General features: G+C 38.9%; 1 protein-coding gene across 1 annotated transcript in view; it reads right to left on the bottom strand.

The window, feature by feature from the left end:
* LOC122814518 (rab11 family-interacting protein 4-like) overlaps positions 1-21,086 on the bottom strand; it is a 319,471-nt gene that overhangs the window by 100,360 nt on the left and 198,025 nt on the right. Inside the window, exons 5-7 of the mRNA XM_044087093.1 lie at positions 13,121-13,224; positions 12,501-12,641; positions 6,212-6,293 (exon numbers count right to left, since the gene is read on the bottom strand). Of these exons, the coding sequence (XP_043943028.1) occupies positions 6,212-6,293; positions 12,501-12,641; positions 13,121-13,224 (327 nt within the window). The remainder of the gene's footprint in view (positions 1-6,211; positions 6,294-12,500; positions 12,642-13,120; positions 13,225-21,086) is intronic.

The raw sequence follows: 21,086 nt of genomic DNA, 5'->3' as shown, positions 1-21,086 counted from the left end.
CAAATTCAGCTCATATTTCACCTCCCATCACCACCAGTTATCCCCAAGAAATACCCTCCACCATTCCATCGCCAATTATCACCAAAGAATAGACTGCCACTGCACTCTCTAAAGGGAAAAACATTGCTTCAATGGGGCCTGACAAGATACCAGGTTGCCTTTTAAACAGCTTAAGTCAGGACTTATCAGGCCCATTAGTATCTCTATCTAACCACAGCCTCTGGACCAGCTTTGTCACGATAGAGTGGAGGACAGCAACAGTCACCCCGCTTCATAGAGAGGCACCATCTACTGACCCAAGAAATTACACACCCATAAGTTTAACTAGTCTTACCATACAAGGCCATGGAAAGAATATTCATGAGTTCAATAAATAATGCCATAGGAAACCAATAAACACTGGACATGACCCAATTCAGCTTCATCAAGGCCAGGTCATGCCTACTGAATCTGGTGGATTTCTTTGAGAAAGTCACCAAGGCCACGAATGAGGGTAAAACAGTACATGCTGCCTACCTCGACCTGGCCAACTGACACAATTCCCCATTCAGGTATTATAAATAAACTCACAAAAAATGGGCATAAATTCTTAGGTCATCAAATGGGTAGCCAATTGGCTCACAGACAGGACACATAGTTAAGGTGGGTGAATCTAGTTTCAGCAAGAGACCATTTACTAGTGGTGTGCCACAGGATCAGTGCTGGAACCAGTCCTGTTTAGAATGTACATCTCTGAAGTCAAGGCTAATGTGGAAGGTCTCTGTATGACAGTTTGCCAACAATTGCAAACTGCGGGCAATCACTGAATCTCCCAATGATGCAGATATCTCTTTAGGAGGGTCTAAATTGGACAAATGATTGGTGCCAGAACCTTAGCCTAAAACTAAATGCGAAAACATGCATTACCATACACTTTGGGAAGTGAAATACCCCTTCAAATTACAACATCAATAGCACACCTCTAACAGTAGATTCAGAGGTGAGAGATCTAGGTAGACAGATAGCTAGTACCCTGAACTTTGACCACGATGTGTCCACAGTGGCACAACTTATAAGTTAAGGTACAGCATTCAGATCCAAGGAAACTGAAGTCCAGCTGTACTCAGCCCTCATTAGACCAATAAAGTACAATGTACCATTTGGCATGTACTTGACTAGGCACTTACAGTAGCTGTAGTGAGCTCAGAGGTTCCTCACAAAGAAAATAAAAGGTGTAAATGCGTCCTATGCAGTTAGACTAAACTAAAGGCCTTATCCCTTTACTCCACATCCTACCAACTATTAATGCCTGAGCTACAAGGCACTCACAAATCCAGCCCTGATGGAGCTGCTACACATCCACAAGTCAAACAGCACGAGGGTCCCTCAAACTAGGGAACTAACCTTAGTCAGCAATTCGAACAAAATATGATGGACAGACAGATACATATCTCAGAGATTACCCCTTCTTTGGGACAGGGTTCCTATTCATGTTAAGCACAACCTTTCCCTGGCCTTCTTCAAATGCAGTTTGGATCAATAGACAATGGATTGCAAATTCACACCTGGGGTAGAGCCTATGTCCGGGGCAATCTGTAAGATACCCAAGGCATAGGTACAATCCCATGTCATCCTCAAGCCCCTAGGGGGCCATATTTTGGGTAAAATCAGGTTATACTGACTAAGAGCCCTCAGTCTAGTAATCTCCTATGAACCTCCTCACAATCTGGGGGAAAAGTTTGAACAGCAAGACAAGATGGGTTGTGCAACCTGTTAACCATTTGAAAACCACATTCAGACAGACTATCTAATGTGGCAGATATCTCAATAGATACAAAACTATTGTTTTTACTTCAGTTTTTTTGTTATAACGTAGTTTCAGACTAAAATCATTATTGGGAAAGTGTGCCCTTCGTCCCTGTCTTTAAAATTATTGCAGCTCACTGTTAAATATTGGTTCCTGCCATGTGACAAATTGGGGTCATAAACGACATGAGACAAGAATTTAAAAATTTCACCACAGAACCGGTATCATACACAACCTGGGGCAACAGTAATCACAGCACCAGTCACAGTCATGGTATATGCCAGACAAGTATATCTGGATGCCTTAAAATGCATGCTGAAATTTTCACTTAACTAGGTCTTCACAATAATGTCATATCAGCATTATAGATCAAACCAGACTCAATACCTGCCATATTCAGAATTAACCTTGTGTTTAAAAAAATATTTTTAGATAAGAGTCTGGTTGGGGGGGGGGGGCAAGCATTTCCGTACTCTCCTCCAGAGATATCTCTGTTAGGCAGCGAGTACCACTGTTCCCAGTGGTGCTAGATAACCCTTAACCAAAGGACATTCCTGCGCAGAGCAAGTGAAAACAAGTACATTTTTAATTTCATCAGCTGATTTCCATTTTCTATATCTAAAAGAAATCAAAGGAACTAAAGTCAAGTGATCAAAATGACAAGGAGCAAGCAGGAGGCTAGTCAGTTTTCAGACAGCCTTCTTCATGAATGCTAAAAGGAATCAAAATATCTTGTAACAGTAAATCACAAAAAAAATCAGGATTACAAAACCAGCAAGGAGATAAGGCAGATAGCTAAAAACTGCAATCAGAGTGATGAAGTTTCTAAATTGGTATAATAAAATGTATTGGTATAGAACCACATAATGACCCTGCTAAACAGTCAGAGATTATACCATCTTTAACAAACACAGATTTTAATATAAAAATGACAGCAGTACTAAATGCTAGATAACTAGGCCTAATACAACAATAATCTTGGGGGATTCCTTCTGAATCTTCAGAAGCACCCTGGATATCAGTAAAAAGGGTGGAAAAGGATACAGGAACATTCTTATCCAAGAAAAGGGTGGTTCACACAGCCTATCTTGACCTCGCCAAGGCTTTCGACACCATCCCTCATTCTGGAATTATAGATAAACTCAGTAAACTAGATTTAAATCCCTATGTCACAAGATGGGTTGCCAATTGGCTCACTGAAAGAACCCACACTGTAAAAGTTGCAGACTCCAAATCTGACTTCAAACCAGTGACAAGTATAGTGCTACAGGGTTCAGTCCTGGGACCTCTCCTGTTTATCTACTTCTCTGAAGTACAGGCTAACACAGAAGGACTTTGGCTAATGAAGTTCGCAGATGACTGCAAACTAGGAGCCACAGTTGAGTCCCCAAATGATGTGGACATCCTACAGAAGGGCCTCACTGAGACAGATGCCTGGTGTCAGAGCCATGGCCTCAAGCTCAATGCCAAAAAGTGCATTATCATCCCCTTTGGTAAAAACTCTGTACCCATAAACTACCACATAGGCGGCAGTCTACTTAACGCCGAATGTGTGATAAGAGACTTAGGGACCCAGGTGGACAGAAGTCCCTCGTTTGATGATCACATTGCCACAGTAGTCAGGAAATCCTTATACATAGATATCATTGCTGGAGCCTTCCTGTGTCCTGAGAGAGTGCTCTTCAAACTATCTGGAGATATACAGAGCGGAGTATATTTTTCTGGCACTTCAGAGTTGTGTACTAGTAATTGTTGTTTAACTAATTTTATATCATTGCTGGCTGACTTCAGAGTTGTGCACTGTTATTTTTGCTTCACTGTACAGTTTTTCCAAGAGCTCTGCTGAAGGTGTTGGTTTTCCCATACTCACCCTCCCTATTCCTGTATTGTTGTTTAAAGTTGGAGGCTTTTGCAGTTGCCCGCCCCCCACTGTAGATTTGATCTGGGACACACCCCCCAGTCCCATCTCTTTACCTCATTCTACCTTTCTACCTAATAGACTCCTTCTGCACTTATTTTTAGTAATTTTTAATTTAATTGCATTTTTTAAACTGTTTGGTCTAACATTGCTACATACTCAAGTGTGCTAGCTTGCACTACATTTGAATTGTTTTTACCGCTGTTTTAGCTACTTTTCTGTATGTATATATATATATATATATATATATATATATATATATATATATATATATATATATATACATATAAATAATATACAATAAAAAATATATATAACTTTCCTGTAACTAGTGTAGTCCAGATTCAGATTTGCTGTATCCAGGACTGTATGTAAGCTTCTGAGCCCCACCTCACCCAAGCTTTCTGTGTTGGAGGAAAGCCTTCTAGCTTATCAGTGGGAGTTGTAAGCGCTATTAAGTTATCTACCACGTAAGGAGTGTTTCTGGCCCAGAAATTGTAGCTATTGGCCGTTTGGGCAGTTTTTCCATATCTCTCAACTTTCTGATTTAAAAGCCCACATTTGCACTTGCTTCCCCCCTTTCCTGTAACTACTTTAGTCCAGATACAGATTCTTAGTTTTAGCACTTGAATTTGCTTATTCGTGATCAGCACTTTTTCAGAACTTGTAAGCACTAAATAACCTACTAATTACTACAGCACTCAACCTTCCTCATTACCTAGAGGAAAACAGTTTTGGTACTTACTTTCCTCACTTGCTTAGAGAAAAACAGCTCTTGCACTCACTTATCTAGAGGAAAATAGTTTTTTATTCAGGCATGTCCAAGGGTCAGCTCCCAGTGTTCTCTCCTGTCTATCTGATGAATCTGGGCATCTTGGGGCAATGTAGAAATTGCCTAATGTACACAGACAACCCTCTCCTCCTACCACCCAACACTACAACCTGTGAGAGATGCACTTATCTAGCCAAGCTGGAGGTAATGCTCTCTCCAATGAAGACTGAACTTGACAGTCAAGAGGAGAAGGTAAACACTTGCACCACACCACACTCATCACATAGTCTCACTAAATCTACACCACCAAAATCCACACATAGAAACATTGGCGGAGGCTCTCAATAATAATCTGCTCAAGCAACAGAGACTTCCAAAGCAGAAATGCAAGCAACCTCCACCCTCCCCAACACAACCCAAATGACACATAGCCCACAGACTCAGTGTACCACTCAACCACAGCCAATAAGGCAAAACAACATAACCAACACACTAGTCATAGGTGACTCTATAGTCAAGCACACTGACGTCCCACTCACCAGGCTAAACAAGAAGATTACTGTCAGTTGCCTGTTGGGTGCCAAGATCCACCACATAAACCACGCACTCAGGTCACCCCACAACAAATACAAATATGACTTTGCAGCAGCTGGAAAGGCCACAGAAGTACCTCACAAAGAGGATTACTGGCCTCAAACAGATGCCCTACACTGACAGTCTCAAAAAACTCCAGCTTTACCCCATAGCATATCACCTACGCCGAGGTGATCCTCTGCCTAACATATAAAGCTATGTCAAACCCAGAGCTGTTGGACATGCTAAACCTAAAGAAATCCCAATCCCTCCAAGCTGCACACTAGGTACCTAAACCTTGTCACCAGAATAAACAGGCCATGCTGGAGGGATAGATTCCTGTTCCAGAGACTTCCCTTACTCTCAAACAAGCTACCCATCTATGTCAAGCAAAGTTCCTCATTAGCACTCTTCAAGAAAAATCTTGATAAGTGGATGCGTAATAGGTATCACACCCTGGGGATCACTCCGGTGACTCTGCATAACAGGGGCACAGGAAAATAACTTTCTTGGGTGGCGTAAGCCAGGGAACCTTGTTGGCTAGGCTTACTTAGGCCCTTGGGCCGATAGCCTAGTACCCACCTATGAACCTATAATAATTTGTCCAGTAATAAAGGATTTCATAGAAATTTCAATAACCAGTGACCATAAGGCTTTTCCAAATATAATTTCATTTGCCTAAAAAGGCCACAACAATGACTGAAGGACTTTAATAACCTATCAAGCAACAGACTGGAAGCAATTTCAGAACCTGGTGTTGCCATAAGGTTAAGTAGACATTGGGGGCTTGATACTGAATCCTGATGTGCACAGTGTACATTCATCACCAGGAAGGTTTATTATTCAGTAAAGGGGGACAGTGTGGCTCATCGGGGAACCCACTTCATTTGCTGAAGTGAGCAGCGCAGGGTGGGGATTGCTTTGCTGAGTTAGTTGCAAATCTCACAATGGAAAAAATTAATCATTCTCCAGTAATCTTCACCATATAATGCGTGAAGTGGACAGAGTCCAATGCCATACCCATGTCACAGGTATTGTAAAACCCTGAAAGTAAGACTGGTGTTCTTAAAAAAAAAAAAAAAAAGACATGTAACACAACACTAACAATCCATACTGACTTTTCATCTGTAAAAACAAGAAAATACCATAAATTGATGCAGACCTTTTCCAGCTTTCTGTTTTGTTCCCTGAGTGGACCAACGGCGGAAGAAAAATGAGAACGTTCTTCTTGCAACTCTTGCAATCTGTGAAATAGAGAACAGCAAACATTTTACGTATGCTGTCTTAAGAAATGTAACATTTAAATCAAGGCTGCCTAGTGAAAACTAAATCAAGAACGAAAATATTTCACTCTACCAACTTCTTCCTAAGCATTTTAGCTTTATTTAGCCATGTCCACAAAGAAAGGCCTGATGGTACATAACTGATTAATATGCATCTGCACCCTTTATGTGTCACAATCAGTAATTATACTGACCTGCACAACAAAAAGACCCACATGAAGGAGCCATAAGAATAACCTGTCCACTACTGTGGTTCAAACATAACACTGTGATTTTTAAATTTATATTTATTGTTGGCCTTCCTACACTTAATGTTGTTCTTTATCCTTAAATTTATGGATATAAATATTAAATCACTAAAAAGGATTCTTGATGGAATAATTCATTCATCATTAAATCTAGTCCTTGACAATAACCTGCTATTATATAAAATCTAGGGTGCTTTCCAAATCCTCTGGACTGATTTTTTTTTTTTGTTTGTTGTTACTGCTCAGAGAGTGAGCAAGATGACAATAACCAAGGCTTTCTTTCACTCCATGATGTGACACAGATATATATATATATATATATATATATATATATATATATATATATATATGCGTGTGTGTGTGTGTGTGTGTGTGTATATATGTAAATTTTAGGATGAAGTCTGCCTACCCACAATGCCTCGGCATCAGATTTTCTGGTCTCCTTGGCCCTAAATTATAAGAATACGTTAAAACCAAGAAAAAAATGGCTCACGAAAGCATGATACATAAAGCCGAAGTCCCAGCAAGCTCTTATGTGCACTTCCAGTGAGTGCTTGAGACCAAGTAGTGATTGGCAATCTTCTCAAAACGATGTTTGACTGCCATCTACTGGTCAGCAGTAGCAGCAACGTTACCTTCAATACTTCACAAAGGCCTTTTGAGTATGCATACCCTATTTACTACAGACATGGAGAAAACATTACGTCAAGAAACACTTAAGTATCTGAAAATTTGTTTTTTAATTTTTTTTCAACATTTTACAAAACATTAAATAAAAAATGTGTGTAAAATAAAAAAGGAAGAAAAGAAAGTGATCAGCGCTCAATACTTAACATCAGGGAAGAGAGAACTATGATAGAAAGAAAAAAAATATGCATTACAAGTTCTGGCAAACCCATTTAAATTACCACTATCACTGACAAAAGACAAACTCATTCTTGTAAGGGAAAAGGGTGTGTGGACTGTCTTTCCAGTTGAAAATAATATAGTGATTAATTACTATACATGTAACAAACCTGTACATTTCTTAATGACATAAGCATGTTCTTCAGTGATGCACAAGTTACAGCAATTGTATTCCAAACCATTTGTGGCAATGAAATACATTTTTGACACATTTTTACCAAAAAAGAAATAAAAAAAAAAATTGTAGGAGAAAACCCACAATGCCAGGATAAACCATCAGTTTTATCCCATAAGACAAAAAAACTGGTGATGTCTGACATAAAATATTTTAGCTGACCTGAGGGACTGTGTAGAGACACATGTTCAGCAAAATGGGTTTAAAGCAGAGCCAAAAGTTGTGATAGAAAATGTTGCCAAGTTTGTTCATCAATTTTGTAAGTGGCTATGTTAAATGATTTTGTATATTAACAATAAAGATCTTCTTCTGTATACAATTACTATGGAATTGATTAGAAAACACAGAGAACCTTGCTGGTCAAATATTCATCTAATCTGAGAAATTTGCAAAATATTATCATGCTTATTAATTTAAATGACTTATTTAATTGTTCTGCTGTTGGGTAGAAAAAAATGAATAAAGAAGAAAAATGTTTCATAGGTTCATAGGTAGGTAACTAGGCTATCGGCCCATGGGCCTACGTAAGCCTAGCCAGCAAGGTTCCATAGTTTACGCCACCAAATAAAGTTATTTTCCTGTGCCACTGTCCAGCAGAGACACAGAAGTGATCCCCGGGCTGCATTTCCTATTTCCCATCCACTCATCAAGATTCTTCTTGAAGTGTGCTAATGAATTACTTTTCTTGACATAGATGGGTAGCTTGTTCCAGAGTATAGGAAGTCTCTGGGACAGGAATCTATCCCTCCAGCATGTCCTGTTTATTGTGGTGACAAGGTTTAGGTCCCTAGAGCATGCAGCTCGGAGGGATTGGGATTTCTTTAGGTGTAGCATGTCCAACAGCTCTGGGTTTGACATAGCTTTATATGTTGGGCAGAGATCACCTCGGAGTAGGCGATATGCTACAGAGTAAAGCTGGAGTTATTTTAGGCAGTCAGTGTAGAGCATTTGTTTGAGGCCAGTAATCCTCTTTGTGAGGTACTTCTGTGGCCTTACCAGCTGCTGCAGATGTATTGTGAGGTACATTCCAAAAGGGGCGTTGTACTCTATAATGGGTCTAAACCATGGTACACTGTAGATTTGAACTAGGTACAGAAGGTCTTGAAGCATGGATCATAAGACTTATATCAGTAATATTACACTAAATCAGCAAAGGCTGCTCTACTGGAATACTTTGCAACCAAAACTATGTTTTCTTAAAATTTTGTATATCACAAATTGTTTCAATATAACTCATGTGCAAGTTTAAAATACAGCATATTTTTCTCACATCAGGTAGTCTTAACGTAAACTGACCCTATCTGCAGTTAATTCAGCCCCGGGTATTTGAGTAGAATCAAGCCACCATAAAAATGTGAAAAAAAATGTACTAAGTTTGAAAGGGAACGATCAATGTTTACTGCAGTGGAAAGATGAAAAAAGGCAAAACACAATTTGAACATTAATCTGAGATATTTCTCTCTTTTTAGGGTTGTGACGATAGAGGGTACTGCCAGCCATGCCAGGTGAAGTAAGGCAGTGTATATGTGCCTTACTTAGCCAGCACAGCTAGCTGGAATTTTGTAAATAATTATATGTCATTTGTATATCAAACTGATTTGTACAGATGCTGGTGCTAAAAATGTATTTGTGAGGTTTGCTTGTGTTAAAATGTACCAATAGTGCACCCTGCTGGAATGGAAAAAAATGTGCATGTATTATTGTAACTGAATTAAATGTATATGCTTTAATATAGGATACTGGGACAGCAAGGGTTAACCGGCTGGCTTATTTTAAGAAAAATAAGGGAAATGTAACCCATTAAAACAGCTGAATAGGACTGGAAACATTAGGTCTGGAAGAAGCCTTTGTTCATTAGCTCAGTATAAAGAAGGGAAGCCCCAGGCTCTGCCACAGTGTACTGTAGCTGTATATGCTAAATTCCTGTCTCAGCTTCAAAGGGGGTTACTGTGAGAATCTAGAGTCAGGTAACCAGATGAGGTCATTCTGCAAGCCATCTTGGATATATTTTACAGGGAGTAATCTCAGAGTGGGGAGTATTCGGTTTTGGGGAACCTGACTAGAAAGACCCTCACCCATAGCATCTTGCTTTGCAGTACTAAGTAACTTAACTAGGGAATAGTAATTATTTTAGATTAGTCAGGAAATAGTGAAGCATAGTTTAGATAATGTTTTTCTTTATTTGTCTGAATCTGTCCATCGATGTTCTTTTCAATATTTCCTGTGATCTAAACTCTGTGGTTTACTGTGAATATATATTCAGTATGTTCATGCCGTTTTATTATTTATTATTAAATACATTTAAAACTTTTATTGTGGTTGGTCCTTGTAGAAAATACTTAAGCTTTCAGAGTGCTTATATTTATTTGGTGACACTGTATGGGCCACTTTAGAAGGCTTAGCCATTTTGGTCAACTACTACCATTTGTATGGATACCTGTAGGGCCTTAGAGTAGCTGATTGAAGAGCGTCTACGCAGAAGGGGGCAGAGCAGGTAAATCTGTGCCAGTTTTTCCCAGGTGTGTGTGTGTGTATGTGCGTGTGCGTGTGTGTGTGTATGTGTGAAAAATCAAAAAAAAAAAAAAAAAAAAAAAAACAGGAGCTGAAGTACTGCTGAAAAAAATTTATGTGTTCTGGTACCTTGGCAAGAAAGCCTTCAGAAGGCTTTTTTGCCAAGGTACCAGAACACATTAAATTTTTCATCAGTACTACAGCTCCTGTTGATTTTTTTGTAATTTCTTTTTTTCGTGTTTTTGAAAAATCACATCTCTGTGTATGTGTGTCAGCTACTTGGGGCAGGGACATGAAGCACTGGGTTTACAGGGATAGTGCTGGAGGACTTGGCTTGGACACTCAGCTGAGGACCTAACCCTACAGCTGTACCAGTGAGGAGGTCTTACTGGGGACTTGAAAGGAGACAAGTTATAAGAAATTCAGACCTCGGGCTAAGTGTGTTCCCTGTGTAATCTTAAGGGAAACTGTGCTTGATGCAGATAAGTCTGCATCCTGAAAGACTGAGTGTATCCATTTATATTCCAAGTGCACATACCTCTCTCCAGTGTCAGTGGTGAGGATTCAGCCTCCTTGATTACTGGCCCAGCATGGGGACATCACATATTGGTTCGGAGTGGTGGGTCCATCATACATCACATTGTTTGGCAGTGGTGGGACCATAACTCTTTCCAAGGGTTTATTATTATTATTAATATTACTTAAGTCTTGTCTGAGTTAAATAAAGGTATGCATTATAGATACTATCAATTAAGTTCTGTAAATCTGTAGAAACCAATACCCAAGAACATAAACTGGTAGAGTACCAGAATTATGTATTCAACAAGATCTTGACTAAAGTAATAAAGTATGAAATGTTCTAATTTAAGATAATTGACCTTTAACCCAATACAAGCAGAACATATAAAACATTTGCTCAATCTTGTCTATTTCATTTAAGTAATCAGAGTAGGCAAATGGAATAATCCATTGTCTGATCAATGTAATTTTTTTTCTAGATTCTCATCAAAGTAAAAGGGCAGAGGATTAACAGATAAAACACAGAAGAAAGAAGAGTGGGGACATTCTTGATAAACTCCTGTAGTTATATTCATCTGGAGACGGAGAATGTCACCATACATTTTTATTTGGGCATATGTTTCATGGTATAAACATTACGACAAGCAGTCTTTTCACATTTACTTATTACAGTAGTATAGGTCTGCTCACTGACAACACAACTGTTTCACATTAGAACTCCCCCTTTACAAAGGCAGCAAACTAGACCATGTGTATTTCAAGGCTATCCTTAGTTTTAATAAATAAGCTGCTGTCTTGTGTATCCAAGAAACTATACCATATTACAAGTTTACCCTGCACCCAACACCAAACTATTTACACATCAATTTAAAACAAAGAGAAAGTCTTTCTCATCTACAGACTTCACTTACGCAGTCCAGTTACATTCATTACTATTTTATAACCAACTTCAGTGAGTCTACCACAGGGATAAAGGCTCTTATGTCACAAAACAGGTCTTATTTACCCTCTGCACTACTTTACCGTCTGCTATAATCAAACCATGAATGTTTTTCTCAACATACCATAGGAGATGTAGTGCCAATCAATGTGTCAAAGTCTACTCTTTACATTGACACAAACTGTCTCTCCTACAAAAGCCCACTTAGTGCCTACCAGGGAAATGGGCTAAATTACAATGATTTGGGACACTGTACAATGTCTGTGCATGGCAAGTTTTTAACACATGAAGTGACATGATGATGATTTTCTTTACTTAATATTTTAATAAGAATAGTATGCATGTGGAATGTTTGTTCAAGCTGGGGTGGGCAAGAAATTGAACTGTGAAGCAGAAGACTTGCACAGAATACTGGAGACTAGTTACACAGAATACTGGAGACTAGTTACACAGGATACTGGAGACTAGTTTATGATATGGAAACGTAAACAAGTAAGGCATGAGTGATGTCATAAAGTAGATTTCATTTTCAGGGCTGCAGTCTATGCCATACAGGTGGATACAAACTGCAGTCTGATGAGATCTACACAAACAATCAAACTGAGCTTGCAACTCTAACTGCAACACCATGGATTTTTGGTCTGGCACAACTCATAATTCACAAGAGAGATGCTCTGCATATTAGCAGACTACTTATAAAACAAGTGTAGCACATGTTATGGAGACATGTGCCATGTTTCTCTAGGACGTCCAGGCTAGATATGGAAAATGAAATTAAAATAAGAAAAGTTAAATACTGAATGAACTATAAATAATATATCTTGACATTTGAGCCACGATGTAAAAACTGAACATTTTTATAGCAATACCTTGTATTCTGTACATCTAGTTTTACTCGCCATTTTCTTTCAGATATAAGGAACAAGGTCCGTTGTCGATTACTTTCTTGTTCTAGTGCTGCCTTGGAGCTGAATCTTGCCTCCTCTAGTTGTTCTTCCAACTGAAGTATCCTGTAGGAGAATTGGAATTTACAGGTGGTCAGCATCGTGCAACTAATATATTATGCACATCTCCCCATGCAATAAACATACTGATTTGTTGGGTAACAGTACAGATGACTGTAATCCTTACTGTTACCTTCCTTTTGCCAAATGAAGGCCACATGGATTGCAGGAGCTGGAAAGTGGCTACAAACAAATAATGAGAGAGATCATGGAGATCCTCAGCTGGAAGAGATGAAACCCACAATAAAAATAAGACTGGAAAACTGACCAGATAAATTTAACTAGACAACAAAGAAAAAGGCATATTTGGTACTCAGGTAGATAGTAATCATGAAGATTATTGATCATTTGAAAAGCCAAACTGGATTTAGTGGGGGGAAAGGAAACTGTTAAAAGTAGAACAGAAATGTCAATAATATTTCTAAAATAATTTCAGTACAATCAAACTAAACGCATTGATTAATCTGGGACTCAGAGGTTCCCACCTTTTATTTAGTTCTTCATTTTTATTTCGGATCTTTTTTTGTTCTTTTTCAGCTTTAGCCTTTTCTCCCTCTAGTTGCTTCACACGTTCTTCCAAACCGCTCATCTACAAGTATTGAAAACAATATTTCAGCTTTCCATTTTAATAATAAGCACATAATAGGTATTCAATTAAGTTTCAACAGAGTGCATTCGACCATAAAATGTCTAGCACACAACTTGTAGCTGCTAATAAGGCCATGTAAATATCATTGAACATGCTTTTTAACTTTCCTCAAAAACAGGCAATACCTGTTACAACAGAGAAAAGCACTTACAGAGGTGCGGGTCAAACAGAAGCAGAGGCCATAGGCTGGAATGTTAAGCAGTCACTACAAGAACTGTAAGTCAGTAGAAGCAAAGAAATGTAGGTGAAAATAGCCTTCAGCTACTCCTTTCTGCCTTTCTGTATAATGCATTGCAATGACAACAACAAATGTATTTTCACCAGTGAATGGAAGAATACAGCTCTAGTTAATTCATGTAATATTTCATATACATCCAAATCTCAGAAGTGCATATGAGAAATGAGCTACATATGCACAGGTGTGGTAGGGGGCTGTATGCACAGGTGTGGCAGGGGGCTGTAGTAAAGATACAACTGGTTTGCACTGATCAGTGCCATCAGCATAAAAAAATGGCTGGTCAGTCAGCAGACTAAACAAAGCTGTTTATTGAAAACATCTACGTTTTTCCAAAAGATGCCAATCTCAAATTTTACTTTGTATGGGGAGAAGACCACATTATTAATAATTATGTAACTTGTGCTGCTTTCAACAGAGACATTAACCAGGTGAGTAGAACATCTTATAGCTTTTTGTAGAACACAAGAAATTTACAGGGCGTTTCTTTTGCTACTTCTACTTCTTGGGTTCTATACAAATAAAATTAGAAGATTCAAACTAAAAGTAAGAAGCTGGGGTTGGAGGGGGTGCTCAAAGCCAAAAATGTTAAATACACTGAACCACTTGAAAATTTCAAAGGGGGCAAGCCATGGGTACTCTGAAGCCTATTCTTCTCAGTGGTGCCATACCCATTTTTCTCAGTGGTGCCATAACCACTAAAATAAAGCCCCATCCACCTACTTCAAAGGTGAAAGTCTTCTCAAGTTAATCTCCCAACATCCCATATCTTTTCATGGGACTTCAAGAAGGAAGAGATCATTTTGGATAAGCCTGCCTCTGTTCAAAAATCTAAACTGAAAAAGTTTGAGCCGAGGAAGCATTTTAAATTGACAGGCTAAAACACTCCTTCCTTGGGCATCAGTCACCAGCTGTCCAGATGAGATCTTCAATCCTCAGGCTGTTTCTCCAGATCTACTTTAGTAGATCGAATTACTATTAGGCCGAAGACCAGACTCTCGAGACCAGTACACTGAAAATGCAAAATGCCGAAATGTTATGATGCCAAACCACACTATACTGAAATCACATGCACACTATTCTGAATCCCAAAAGACCAAAATAACAAGCCAAGATGTGACGTGACATACCGCTTCCGACACCTGTGATAATCTGAAATCTTTCCAACAGATACATGCACAACACCACTCTTTCTCATGTGCTTCCCATTATAATTTCACTTGTGTGTCCAGCAGTTACTTGTACAACAGAACTGTTTTCAACTGTACATCCCGTATTCCCTAGTGAAGATAATGTTAATTAAACACTGATTACATGTGAATACACCTTCTGTCACACATATGACTAGCTGCTTACATTTTTAGCAATGTAACTATTGCTTTAAGAAACTCAGCTGTAGAATAGTTAGCTTTGTTCTGTAACACATATTCAAATTGACTGTGCCTCTGTAATAATTTACATTTTTTAGGTGACGGTGGACATCCTGCAGACATACAGATACAGAATTCATCTACCCTGTTCTGCTCTCTTGCTAGTGTAAATGTCATGACAGATAAATCTTTGACATGTTTTCCCAATAAACAGCTAAGGCGCTATGCCATGCTTCAACTGAATTTTGTGTCTGAGGCAAGAACAGTGTGTTCAATTCCCAAACATTCCAAAACCAGATAGGAAATAATGGTGGAAATCTAGCCACTGCACTATTATGAGTAGTACATTTTCTAGGCTTCCTAAGCAGGTACCAGTCAGAAAAATACTTGTCTATCTTCAGCAGGAAAATTGTCACATATAATATGAAAAGCAGGTAGTATGTCCTCTTCGGGTAAAAATGCTAAAACCGCCAAAGTTTTAACTACTAGTTGAAACCATACAGAGGAGTTATATAGTGCAGCTAGATTTAGTGATTGAATTTTCCTCCATATGTTCTGTCCAAAGTCGAAGAAACATCCTTTGGACACAGCTCCATTTATGTTCAACCTGACGCTCTTCATTGCGGCAATTTCAAAATCACACAGAATGTACTTTAAATTAGTTTCAAACCCTTGTGCAGTAAGCAAATCAAACACTCAGTGCTACATTATATTGTAGGCTTTTAAAGATTTTTTGGACATTAGGGAAAACAACAAAGGCACCGATTTACTATATCCATTGTATTTAACCATGCCGTGGATACTGCACAGCTGTCTACAAATCGTGCCTTTACAGAAGTGGGTCCCATCCATTAACCATATGGATGCTCTGCATAAATCAAACAGGTTGTTTATAGTTGTAAATACTACAACTGTAGCATTACTGACTGGGTCAAAAGACTTTTTCTCTAGGAATAACCCATCCTTTAATAGAAATAAACTTACATCTATACTATGCAATGTTAAACATTTGGCACAAACACCGGCTATATCCCTTCATCTCACTATAGTAATTTGCTGCAATAACTTTCCTACTGGGCATGGTTGCTGCAAAATCTAAGGAGGTGGAGGCCATGACATCATCCACAATCAAACAAGGAATATCCCTTGACAACTCAGTCCTCACTACAAATGGTATACTTTTGTATTTCTCAAGGATCTCCTGAATGACTTTGAGCTACGGACTTACACAACTCTTCTCCATTTGTAACACAAATAGTAACAGCTCTGCCCCTACATTTATCTCTGGACTTTTACTTACAGGCCTAATATTTCCTTCGATTTGTAGGATTTCTCCAGGTGGTATAGGTAACCTTCCAAAATTAAGACATCTTTCCCTTTTTGGGATTTGGTTGTTTCATATATGGCTCCTATGATACCAGGATTGTCGTACATTACATCCTGTACTCTTGCAAGTTTTTTTTTTTCTCAGTACGTCGTACATGGACTTAAAGGAACATACCCTTAAATAATCTAACTACTGCTCTATGGTTTAGTAGCAATTAATGTCATATTCAAGCATATTATATTCTGAGATTTCAGAGAAATGCCTGTTCAGTCATTCGGTCTCGTGATTCAGGTCTTCGATAGCATGGTAATTCAATCTACTGAAGTAGATCAGTTTCTCCTGCTCCCTTTGTTTGCTGCCTTTAGTAATATGTTGGGGACAGTAGCAGAGTAGATACCAGAATAAGAACAGACCAAACAGACCATCCCTTAACAAAATGATGTCTGACTTCTGAATGGCAGAGGTTCTGGCATCTACGAGTCGATCATTTGTTTCTTGGTTGTCAGAGGCACCTTTCATTGTCCGTTATAAAAAGAACAGCAGAGGAATATTTTAACTTAGTGCAGAAGGTTGCCATCTATTATCTGGGCTGATCCCAAACCATCTACTTCTGAGACAGCTATGCAAAAAAAAGTAGATGGACAACACCTCTCCACCTTCAGTTTCTAAGGGGAAGGATAATTACCATAAATTGACTAACTCAGCTCAGATGTCTTCTACTTTAGGTTTCAATATAGATGATTATAAAGGTTCTTTTCTTTGAGTTCCACTTCAGAAGATGTTTACTTTGGTGATAAAAAGTTCCTTTATTTAAAATGATGCTAAGGGGTGATCTAAAAATCTTTCTGTATAAAAGTATAAATTTGCCTAGCTCCTGAGTAAATCTGTATTGTGCCACTGCTCTAGAAGTAATGCCATTCTTTCCATAATGTCTTTAATTACATCAGTCAAATGCCATATCATCTACTCCCAAAACATAGGTTTCATACTGGAGGAACATAACTATCTTTACAACCCAGTGGCTGAACTTGCTTCCATGAAGCTTGGACCTAAAAAGGGCGTGGCATCACCCCTTCATTGTGAACCATACCTTCTTACAAAAAAAGCAGGGAGCTAGATAGATTTTGAAGAAAATGTGTATTTTGGCCACTCACACTGCAGAGCTATTCATTACGAGACCCGTATAACACTATATTAGTCTGATATAGAGCTACAAGTAATCTGTTTCAGGATATCTCCTTAACAGAGAAACTGTCTAAATTAACTAAGAGCTGTCAAGATGTATCCCATTAAATGCAGACAAGATAAAGTACATGCCCACTCAGAGTTCCTGCTTTTGTTGCTGTCATAAGAAGGCATCCATGGCTTAGAACTCAGCCCTTCCATGAAGATATAAAAGTCAAACTATATATACCTGTTAAAATCATTCAAGCTGAAACCTCTTAAAAATGTTCCACAGCAAATAAAAGAGAAGAACAAATTTGTGCTAAACATAAAATGGAGTTTTCGTACTCCTGTACAAAAATACAACAGAAAGTTTGGAATTTGTAAAGGTAACAGACTAGAAAGCAACAGCTTCAAAATAAAAAGCAGTTTGAATGAAAATAGGCACATAGGGAAAGAAAGCATCAGCATCATCTATGAGCCCCTTCCTGACAAGAAATCGCCTTCTTGTCCCAACTATGAGATTCAACTCCACAATCCCTTGTCCCCCTGCATTTCTGAATGCAAAGTAGGTGAATCTTCACCACCACCCAGGAATCAGTTAATATCAGACTAGTGACAGAGGTTGTGACTAGGGCCAAGTTCACAGTTTTGAAATAATTCCCTACCAGGCTGCTGCCCCTGCTACATGAAAAGTTAGATGGCCTTGGCAATCACATTTCAGCAAAATCTTCTGAATAATCATGCAACCAACAGAACTAGTTTCTTCAGTAGAAAAAGTAATATTGTTTTGAGTTGAGATTTTCTCCTGGATCCATTTAAAGGGAGCTAAAAAAAACAGCTGAGCTCTATTCCAGACACATCCCTTATAAACACTTTTATGGTTATATTTATTTGTTTAACATTTGTGTACTGGGAAAGACAGACTGGGAGCGAGCCAATTTTCAGCCGAGGCCCAAGGAGAAACACTATAGATGCATGTTTTTGTAAAGTGGGAGGAAACTGGAGTACCCGGAAGAAACCCACACAAATGCAGGGAGGGCATGCAGACTCTGCACAGAAGGCACCCCAACCGAGAATTGAACCAGAGAACCTCTTGCTGTGAGGCGATAACACAAACCTCTGCACCACTGCTCCATCCAAGAACAACAAAAATGTCAACATGTTACTCAGGTACCTTTCTAGTGGCACTTCAGTCTTAAAAACCCACTGGAGATTTCAAAGGGTAAGGGTGGGAAACTGCTATTTTTGGTTTATTACCTCCCACTGCAGCTACAGTTGGTTAGCCTCAGTGTTTGTCCACTGGACATTAAAAGGAATTCATATTTACCAACACACTTGGGATGATTGCTTTATTCAAGCAAAATCCACAAAAATCATCTTGTGCCAAACATTTTAATTGCTTATTTGTAGGCATAATTTACTTAGGTACTGCCTACAAAGCTGTCCATGTAATGAGAATGTTGTGGAAATTGAAACAGAATTTAGGAAGCTATTATGATTTCAAGAAAAAAAAAACATGAATAATGCCTTATACAAACAGTGTGTTATGTCAGAATGTCAAATATGGATCCTAGAGGTTGGGATTATAGTACTTTACTGGACAAGAAAGAATTGGCACAGCAGAGCCTGTTAAATGCTGGGGTTAATCCTAAGTTGAATAATACTATATCTATTAAATGCATTTTAAAGCTAAACTCCGACAAAATGACATTACAATGGTTTCATTATTTAAACTTTAATCTGGCAGATGGCACACATGGTTAAGGCTGTAATCTTTAGATAAACAAGGGCTAAGGGAATCAAGCCCTATACCACAGGAACTACTGTGTGACTTTGAGCAAGCCACATTACCGGACATTGCTCCCGGGTAATTCCTGATAAGGGACCATGTCCAATGGGACTACTTGGTTAACAAATGGGCATTATATTATTAAACATGGATTGGTGCTTGGTTTATACATGTGACTTGTTTACTACTATATATTTCAGGTGATTTTAGCATTGTTTTACTGTTCTGATAAAGTTGGTAAATGATGAAAGACCTCTGAAGTTATGGTCATGCTTTCTTTCTGTTTACTATTTTTAGTTTATCAGCAAGTGCTTCAATTTGCACTGTTTACATTACAGTCTATTGAATGCCTTACATTCTATTCTTCAGGTAGTTCTCAGTACTTGGATACAGCCAGACCCGTACAGATATACCTACTGACACCACCATGAGAGATTTATATGATCCGTTCAACACTGAAACTCACTGCACATCCATCCCTCAGAGTGCTACCAGCTGCAAGCAGGGTGGTTGGGGAATTAGGGAAAATGTTCCCCTACAGCAGTGTAATGCTGCTCCAAGTTCATTGACATCCTCAATGACACTGGGCATGGGTCAGTATTACCCAGGGGAGAGGCTAAGGTGGGTCATGTAGACCCAATGGAGGGGAAAACCACTTGGGAACAGCTGATCAGCAGATATGGGAAGCCAAAAACAAGCACTAAGAAAAATAATTAACATCACGATGCAGGACATTCTAATGTTTTGTTATAGATATTAGTTTGTTGTCTCCAGTGCAGATTTGGACCATATCAAAGGCCCAGATTGTTACAATATAACTTTTCTATGGGCTCTCTTCTTCTCTTATTCTGCCAGTCCCCCACACACCATTATTGTTTTGCTGCTATGACACTTGCCAAATAAGCCATAAGTAGAGCTACAGCTACTCAACATGGTAACCAATCTCATTAAGGGTTTAGGCTCATCAGATGGGCCAACATTAGCTTAGTTCTCGCACCTCCCTCCAACGGGATTACAGCCTCATCTGCACAAAAAAAGGAAGAAAATGAGACACTCCCTCAGGCAGGCTTAGTCCATTATTCAAGATGCTTCTAAACGTGCACGTTCTAATTATCAAAAATACAGCAAGCAAACCATAATCAGCGCTCATTAATTTTGTTTCTCCAATGTGTGGAAGTGACAGAGAAAAACATGAGATTTAAAAATATAAAGGAAAGGAGGGTACGGAGCTAAGCTAGCACCAGATTCCGTCAGTATCTGCAGGTTGTCTAAACTCAAAGTCAACGTTTCCCTCATAATGGTTTGATAAAGTTGTGAAATGTTTAACTGCTACCTTAAACATGTCTGTTAAACAATGATCAACAGAAGTTTCATAGGTTAGTACTAGGCTAGCTGCCCTAGTGGACCATTTTAAGCCTACCCAATTTCTCTTTGAGATGCCCCTACTCTGGGCCAGAGATCAAGGATTCTCAATCCTCACTACAGATACCAGTGACAGACATTCACTTGGAAGAAAAATTGATGCAGACAGAATTTTTAGATGCACCTCTCTGCACCAAGCACAATTTCCCTTAAGAGCACAAAGGAAAGACACTCAGTCTGGAGGCTGGTTTCCCCTCTCTCTCGGCCCCCAACAAGACTCCCCACTGACACAGTTGTAGAGTTGAGTCCTCAGCTGAGTGTTCCAAGCAAAGTCCTACAGCACCCGGTCTATGTTGCTGCTCAAAGTAGCTGACACACACACACACACACACACACACACACACACACACACACACAGGAAAGGCCGTCACATATTTACCAGCTATTTCCAGACTATAAAGTAGATCCACCATCACCAGAACACTCCAAGCCAGTTACTCTAAAGGATCTTTCAAGAGTACCCAATTATACTGAACAAAATTAATACTAATA

The sequence above is a fragment of the Protopterus annectens genome, chromosome 1.part1 (assembly GCF_019279795.1).
Source record: "Protopterus annectens isolate FY-2018-M chromosome 1.part1, PAN1.0, whole genome shotgun sequence".
Lineage (NCBI taxonomy): Eukaryota > Metazoa > Chordata > Ceratodontiformes > Protopteridae > Protopterus > Protopterus annectens.
This window is presented reverse-complemented; position numbering and strand designations above follow the sequence as displayed.